An 8,241-nucleotide genomic window follows, 5' to 3' on the forward strand; every position below is an offset into this window, starting at 1 on the left:
AGCACAAAGAATAACCTTGGGCACAACTATCCTATTGCTAACATTTTGCTATCTTTTTAAAAATGAAAGGTGTGTGGGTTTTTTTTTTTCCTCCACCCTAAAAAATAAATTAAGGAATTAATAAATTGCTTTTTCATTTAATGTTAAGATCAAGCAAAAGTTGCAGACCAGTTAGTAATATCCTTAGTCTATTACACTCCCAATACTGAGAACAAAGCGTTAGGGAAACCAAATGGAAACCATAGCTGGGAATGCTTGGAGGAAAAATAAATAATGTTACAATTTATAAATCTATGCAGCCTGTTATGCAATTGATGCAATTGTTGCCTTTAATTTGTTGGAGATACTATTATTTAAACAATTTTTTTTCTACAGGTTATTGACATGCCAGAACACAATCCAGGAGATATGGGTGGAACAATGAGACTGGGGAAGAGAAGGACTGTTTTCAAAACACAAAATTCTGTTTTAAGTAAGCTACATTTCTGTTCTTATGACTTGCTTTTAATAAGAACTCTGTAACATGGCAAAGCGAAAACACCAAAGCATACTTTGTATAAAGGATTCCAACTCCAAGCCACCAGTTGGGTGCCAGCTTCCCCAGCTCATTCACTCTGATCCTGTTTCCATAAACATGCACCCAGGATCAGAATCAAAAGGAAGAAATGAGAGACATCTGGAAGTCTCAGTGAAAAGGCCAGTTAGGGTCCAGTGTTTTACACTGCTTTAAAAAACGGTGAGGAGACTGAGATAACTGAAGTGCATTTTTTGGTAGTTTAATTCATTATTTTCTTGGGAAGATCAGAGTGCAAGGGATATGTCCCTTCTCAAGTTTTCTTGAGTGTGAACCAGGGCTTCTTGTTCTACGTCTGGAGCTTTTCGGTTGAACTAACCCAAACTCCTACCCATTATGCTCTTGCCAGGCCTAAACACTGCCTGTCATTCCCTAGAGTTGCCATTACACCTCAGCCTTAAATGTCATTAGTCTTCACCTTGTCTTGACAATGTTTGCTCGTTTGTATCCTAATTATGGCCAGGGCCTGATTAACTCCAGTCTCTGATCTGGCACTGCCCTAGGCCTAGCCCAGCCCTGGGAAGAGTCTTGTATTGGGAAAGCAAATAATTTGTTGTAGGAAAGAAAAATTATTTGCTTTAACAGGATGCTTCAAATGGCAAAATAAAAACAGGCGGAATATGGAACAAATTATTCTGTTTGATCTATATGTGTTTTAAAATTGATGTTATATTTAAGTGTTTCATTAATCACCTTATTATATAGTAGTAATATAAGTGATGCTGAAAATGTGTAAATGTGTAAAATGTAAATGTGTAAAAAGGATGCTCTTGTCCATCGATAAATACGGACATATTTCTTATATTATCCTGCCCTATTATCTGAGCTATTACTATGTTTAGCTATGTTGGGAATGTGTCCTTCTGAACTTTTAAAAGTTACATCTACTTCCGCAGGAGACCAAAGTGTAATACATATACAGATTTAATGAAAAATCTACCTTTTAAAGAATGCCTGTGCTAGTGATTTGACGGACCTGGGTGATGCTTCGCCTAGGTGTGATGTAGATAGGCGTATCATGATGTACAGGTTGTTCTGTGGCCTAAACACTTTTTGGAAATGTTAATAAAAATTAACATGTGTTGTAACTGTTGACCAGCATTATGAGTTGTTTAGAAGACCTTATTTATCAAAGACTGTTAAAAAGATCTGGTATTTTGCTCAGGAAACATGATTCCTGTTTCTGATGCTTTAGAACTTGAATAGAAATAATGACTTTGAAAAGGTGGTTCCTTAAAATTAACACATATACCACCTACTGTAAAATTGCAGTATTATCACTCTACAGTTTTTGGAGATCTTGGCAGTCTAGTTCTTGTACCAACCCCTAGGAGAGATAGTAATGCAAATGACACTAGGATAAATTGACAGCAAAGTTTGAGCTGTCACTGTGGGAGATATGATTAAATTTTGGTTTACTGTATACCTCTAACTTGCTCCTTGTTGCCTTGCAATATGAAGTGTTCCAGATTAGCTTCAGAGGACTGAGTCATTTGGGTAATGAGATCAGGAGAACAAATAGAAACAATATTGTTTGTTTGTCATTGGAGGTGTTATGCCAGCTGCCATGCATAATCTATTGTAATGGAACAGATGCTACTAAGAGGCTATGGACTTCCTTCACTGCATCTTTTGTGTACAGCTGTTGTAAAACCCTGAAGGGATTATATGTTGCTTGTTCGCTCAAACATTTTTTTTTTTAAATTTTAATTTGGACTTCACAATTTAAATTGGTTTGAGCATGGCCTTCAGACTCTAGTCTACCTAAGCTATTTCTGGTCAAGGAACGTTGAATATGAATCCTGAATAAACTCAGGTAACAGTAAATTAAAAGCAACTAGTCAGGAAAAGCATCACTCAGGAAAACAGAAAGCTGGAGTGAGATGAATAGTTTCCTGTTATGCGTTACATGTGAAATTTTTTTGAGGTTTAAATTACAAGAAATAGTTGTAACTATAAAAGCAACACCTTAGCATTAATTTCTTTTTTGTTGTATATTCAGGAAGACTTTACGGTGATGAAACGTTTGTAGAGGAGCGACACAGGCATCGATATGAGGTAAGTGTTGCTAATGTACTTTGTGCCCAAAAGTTAAAGCGTGAGCAAACTGTGTTTCTCTTGGTAGGCACAATTCTACCTACAGATTTCTTACATAAACATAACCCAAAATTTAGTAATGGTTAGGTAGTATAACTCAGACTGAAAGGAACCTCTGTAAATCTTCTGGTCCAACTCCCTTTTTGGAGCTGAGCCAACTTCAAAATTAGATCAGGCTGCTCAGGGTTTTGTCCCATCTAGTTTTCAATCTCTCTGAAGAGAAAGACTCCACATCTTTTGAGAAACTGTTCCAATGCTTAACCGCATCATGGTGAACCCTTTTTTCCCTTGTATCAAACAGGAGATATCCTTAGGCAGTTTGTCTTTTATCTCTCAGTCTTGTGCTGTGAATCTCTGAGCAGAGTCTAGCTCAGTCTTCTTTATACTGTCCTATTACATAGTTGAAATCAGCAATGAGATCCACACTTGACCTTCTCCAGGATGAACAAATCCAGCTCATCCAGTCTCTCCCTCTATGTTGGTCCAGCCCCCTAAGCATCCTGGTTGGATCTCCTATGGACTTGCAACATTTTGTCAATCTCTTTCTTGTACTGTGTCACCTGAAACTGGTGTTTCAGGGGTGTTCTTGCAAGTGTTTAATGGAGAGGAATAGTGTAGTGTACTGTTTCTGTGGTAGAGATGGAGCAGTGTCTTAGCAAAATGGTCTTGGAGAGTGATGTGTGAGATTACCTGACTTGTCTTCCTGTGAAGTCATTAAAAGGTAAAGGCTGACAATCCTTAAATTCATTGCTACTCGGATGATTTGGCTTATTTGAAAGCTTAGATTTTGTTTAGGTAATGGACCTTCTTTCACAGACTAAATGGAGACAGACTTAAAGCACCTACAACTCAGAAGCTAATTTAGATCACTTGCTTCTTGCCTTCCAACTCTACAGGCCCCTTGTGTAGGTCCCCTCCTCTGTCTGAGAACAGCTTAGCAAAGGTGTCTGGTTACTGCCATTCAAGGAGACAGGCAAGAGCTCCTAGAGTTATCTCTGAGATAGTTCAGAAGGGACATGAGTCCATCATTATCTCCAGAGAGTCCTGAGCTATAAGATGTGTGCCTGCTGCGAACTAATTCAGACAATGTTAAGTTTCCTTAAAAAGCTGGAAGGAGAATGTGATGGTGGTAAAGGTGCTGAGAGTGTGAACATTAACTGAGTGGTTAGAACATCACCAAGGAAATAAAACAGCTCACTGCAGAGTACCTCACTTTGAAGGAGGAGCTGAACCACAGCTTGTGTCATAACCACTGGAATGAAGTGTTCAAAGAGGAGGTCAGTCTTTACCTCTGCTGTAGTGGGATGTTTGAAAAAAACCCGAGGAATGCAAGCTGCTCATAATCGGGAGGACAGCAAGCAGAAGGGGCCTTGGCTTGAATCTTCTGTATGTTATGTAGTAAGCTTTAAAATGACTGATTCATCTGTTAGTAAATAAGCATGCCCATTTTTACAGTTTTTTACCAGAGCATTGTTAGAACAAGAGAGCAGAAGTTCCCAACTCTTTTCTCAATTCCTTTAATTCTTGTATGAATACTAAAAAAATTACAATTAACTATTACTGTTTGTTAAAACCAAAACCAAATGGAAATACATTTATTATTACTTTCAATATTTCAGGTGAACCCAGAATTGACTCACTGCTTTGAAGAGAAAGGTTTGAAATTTGTTGGCCACGATACGGAAGGGAACAGAATGGAAATTATTGAACTGGAGAGTGAGTGTCTTACTTGTCCGTAGTACTTTCCGCATCTATTAAAACTGTGTAAATTATAGGTCATTAGGTGGCATGTGAGCACAATACGTAGCTATCCTAACAGCCAAGATCATGTTGGGGAATACTGTTGACTCCACCTGCCTATTACAATGGGTGACGATTCAGAGGATGTGAGGAGCCAGTCTTAGACCTCTCAAGCATTGTGCGTGTATCTGATTATCAGGGAGAAATGTGCTCCTTTTCCAAAAGGTCATAATTCTGGCTCATTGGGATTTGGCTGTGTAGAATGATTTGAGAGGTTATCTAGTCCAACCCTCTGCTTCAACACAGGGCTATCTTCAAATATATATCAGGTTGTTGAGAACCGTATCGGTTGAGTTTTGAGTATCTCCAAGTATGCCATTGGTTGTACTTGAAACCACTCACCACTGCTCTTTGAAGACAGCAGTTGAGCTATTTTTAGCACACTTTGTAGTCTACCCACAGCCTGTAGCCCCCAACTTGGATGCTAGGAAAACATATCAAAAACCGTGCTAAAGTCAGGATAAAGGATGGCTACTGTTCTCCCTGCATCCAAAGACTGGTCATTCCCAAGCTTGTGGCCAATTGTCTTCCTGTCCTTCATGTGTCTGGAAATGACTTGGAGGATTGTGGGAAACAATCCTTACTTGTTTCATAATCTTGCCATAAACTGAGGTTAGGCTGCCCATCCTGTAGTTCCTCGAATTCTTCTTGCTTTTCTTGAAGGGCATGGTGACTGTCTTTTTCCAGTCATCAGGGACCTCTCGTGGTCACCTTGGCCTTTTAGAGATAAAAACCTGCTTCATGATGACACTGGCCTGCTTCGTCAGATACTCTTAAGTCGGTTGTCAGTAACTAATATATGTCAGTTTGTTTGAGTATATGAAATATGTATATACATGCAATATAGGTCAAGTTTAAAACATCACTGGACTATATGACCTAGAGAAGCTGTGAAATCTCCATCCTTGAAGATAGAAACCTTCAAAACTTGACTAGACGAGGCTGTCAGCAACCTGATCGAACCTTGACCTTGACTCTGCTTTGAGTAGGAGGTGGGACTACAGACCTCCCAAAGTGCCTTCCAATCAGTTTGTGTCTCCTTCAGCCACGTTCTGGTTAGAATCATAGGAAAAGGTACAAAAATCAAATAGAAAGCAAGCTCCTTTCTTTCACAAAAGTGATTCCTATAGATGAGGGTTTGATACTATGGAAATCTGGTAGATTTGGACTACTTTACCAAGAAAGACTTGATGTCTTTTCTAAAAGGTTCTGAAATAAAAATGAGCTACACAGCAAATGTTTGTTGAGTGCTACACAGAACAGCTCTTAGAAACAGTCCCTTTGATTTTGCTTGATTCCTTGGTTAACTCCTCGCTGTTAAGCCACTGCCTAGGTGAGCATCAGACACCTGAAGATGCAGGCTACTTTACAAGATGATTGTTTTTTTTCTCTTTTCTTATGTGGCCTCTAATTGCCATTGGTTAAGATAAACTCCATGCGCAGAAACAGAAATTGGTCATAGGAATATATTCTTATCCCATGGTGTGTTGTTTGTGACATGATGCTCCTGAGAATTAATTTTATACTTCATGGTATGTTGAAAAACAGTGCTGTAATTTTGAACCAGTGTTCAAATATAGACACCTACTTCCCATGTCAAGCAACTGCACCACAGAGAGCAATCTCGGAGCAAAGAATACATGTGAGTTCATGAACTACTAATTGCCATGGTGTTCTTTGCTTCGTTTGCTCCTGACGGATTGCCTCTGTTATGTCTGCTGGTGTTGGGAGGCTATTTTGTCTGCCCTGCATGAAGCAACTTCTATAGAAAGCATCGTGAAATAAATCAGGCAGGATTTTTAAATTGCATGTTACTGTGAAAAGAATAAAACCAGCAGTAAAACCTGGAATTATTTCGCAATGGGCTGCAAGGAGACGCTGATTACTGAAGAAAAACAATCATCATAGGGAGGAGGGTGGGTTTGAGCAGAAGCACAGAAATAACAGTACATTAGAGAGCTTGGGCAAAGCTTTTAAGAAAAATAGCAAAATATCCCCACAGGAAATGATGCTTTGTCGTTGTCTTGTTTTAGAGCTTTAAAGAACTAAATTGCATGGTAGAGAGAGAGAAGTTATGGGATATAAATTTAGGATTCAGGTTCTCTTTAGGACTTAGCAGCAGAGAGAAGAGCAGTAGACTAGTTTGTCTTAATAGAAGGACATCCCAGGTTTCTTGTAATCATGTATGGTGTACTGCAGAGAAATTCCTTCAATGTTTGGGATTGCCTTGGAAATTGTGGAACCAGCAGAAATCTGTGGTTAATTTCATCCAGAGTCCTGGCGCTAGAAGTGGTTCATGTTAGCTCCTTTAAAACAGGTGCACACCATGGATGAGTATGAAAACATTGTTCATTCCTTATCCTTTTGAAGAAGACAGAAGGGAAGCAGAAGCAGTAGGAAAGAGGTGTTCTGACTGGGAAGCAGTGCTGAAGATTTAAGGGAAGATGAAACAGCATGGCTTGTTTAGCATGGCAGGTGGAGTTGAATGGTGATGATACTGTCATCCTTAATCACACAGGTCAAATAGCAGGAAAAAAGATCATCATACGAAACAGATAAGGTGGCTGTTACAAAGATGGCCTGTGAATTAGGAAAAGGTTGCTAAGCAAAGGAAGAGAGTATCTAAAGAGATTTCTAATGGGAGCAGAAAAACCTAGGGGTTGTTACAGCAGAGCCTTGACCCTTTGTGTGCAAGACTACACGACTCAGCTGTATTCTGTAACAGGAGACTGGACTTAGTGTCCCAGGAGAACCCTTCCGGGACTAATTATTTGAAGGTTGTTTTCCCCAGTTTTCTGTGAATGTTGCTTTCATATCCGTATCTTAGTGTGACAATAGTTGCTGTATGGTATTGTTTGGTCTCTTAGGAACTGTTCTATTTTTCCCCTCAGGTGTGCATGTATATACATGTATAAATGTATACTGGAAACCAAAATGCTATGAAAATAACATGGTGAATGTAGACTTTGTGGTTTTCCTCCCTCCCCCCCTCCCCTTACATGTTGGTACAAGTTGTTTATTCAGCTTTAAATTACATCACTGTGCACATTAAGGTTGAATCACAGGATGACTTTTCCTTATTTTGCCTTACTAACCTTCTGCCTTTGTTGTCAGTTGCTTTTCCTGGAAAAATTTAAGGTTCCTGATGCTTCACCCGTAAATTAACACATGCTCATCTGGCTTCTGGACTCCTGTGTGAAATCTTGCATAAACTTTTTTCCTAACAGTTACTCTACTGTCCTCTTCCTACATCTTACAATTTTTGACATTATCTTGTAGATCACCCTTACTTTGTGGGAGTTCAGTTCCACCCAGAGTTCTCCTCAAGACCTATGAAACCTTCACCTCCATACCTTGGGCTGTTGCTAGCAGCAACTGGGACACTCAATGCATACTTGCAACGTGGATGCAAATTGTCTCCAAGGTAATCTTTCTTACTTACCTGCCTGCAGTTGGATAGTCACATTTTTAGAGGGACTATCCTGTCCTTCAATTCAGAAGTCCAGAAGAGGGGGGAAGAAAAAAAAAAAAGAAAGAGTTCTTTATGTGTTGATTTACTTGTTCCTCTGCATGCCTAACATGAACCCTGGTGTAAAAGTATCTATAAGCAGTAAGCACAGTTCCTGACTTTCTCCTTTTCAGAGGCTTTTGGGTCCAAAGCCAGATCCATACATTATAACCAGAAAGAAGTAAAAAAAAAAAACCATTAGTAAATTCAAATTAAGTTAGTGGCTTCCTTTGTTAACTTTCATCAATTGTTGTTTCAAAGG

At 39.2% G+C, this 8,241-nt stretch overlaps 1 protein-coding gene across 1 annotated transcript in view; it reads left to right on the plus strand.

The window, feature by feature from the left end:
• The first annotated feature begins 381 nt into the window (after window positions 1-381).
• The window catches only part of LOC104506203 (CTP synthase 2-like), a 16,227-nt gene continuing 8,367 nt past the window's right edge, over window positions 382-8,241 (plus strand). Inside the window, exons 1-4 of the mRNA XM_010147120.1 lie at window positions 382-476; window positions 2,581-2,632; window positions 4,291-4,387; window positions 7,751-7,895. Coding sequence (XP_010145422.1) covers window positions 385-476; window positions 2,581-2,632; window positions 4,291-4,387; window positions 7,751-7,895 — 386 coding nt within the window. The 5' untranslated portion in view covers window positions 382-384. The remainder of the gene's footprint in view (window positions 477-2,580; window positions 2,633-4,290; window positions 4,388-7,750; window positions 7,896-8,241) is intronic.

Source organism: Eurypyga helias, unplaced genomic scaffold, assembly GCF_000690775.1.
Source record: "Eurypyga helias isolate BGI_N326 unplaced genomic scaffold, ASM69077v1 scaffold4190, whole genome shotgun sequence".
Taxonomy (NCBI): domain Eukaryota; kingdom Metazoa; phylum Chordata; class Aves; order Eurypygiformes; family Eurypygidae; genus Eurypyga; species Eurypyga helias.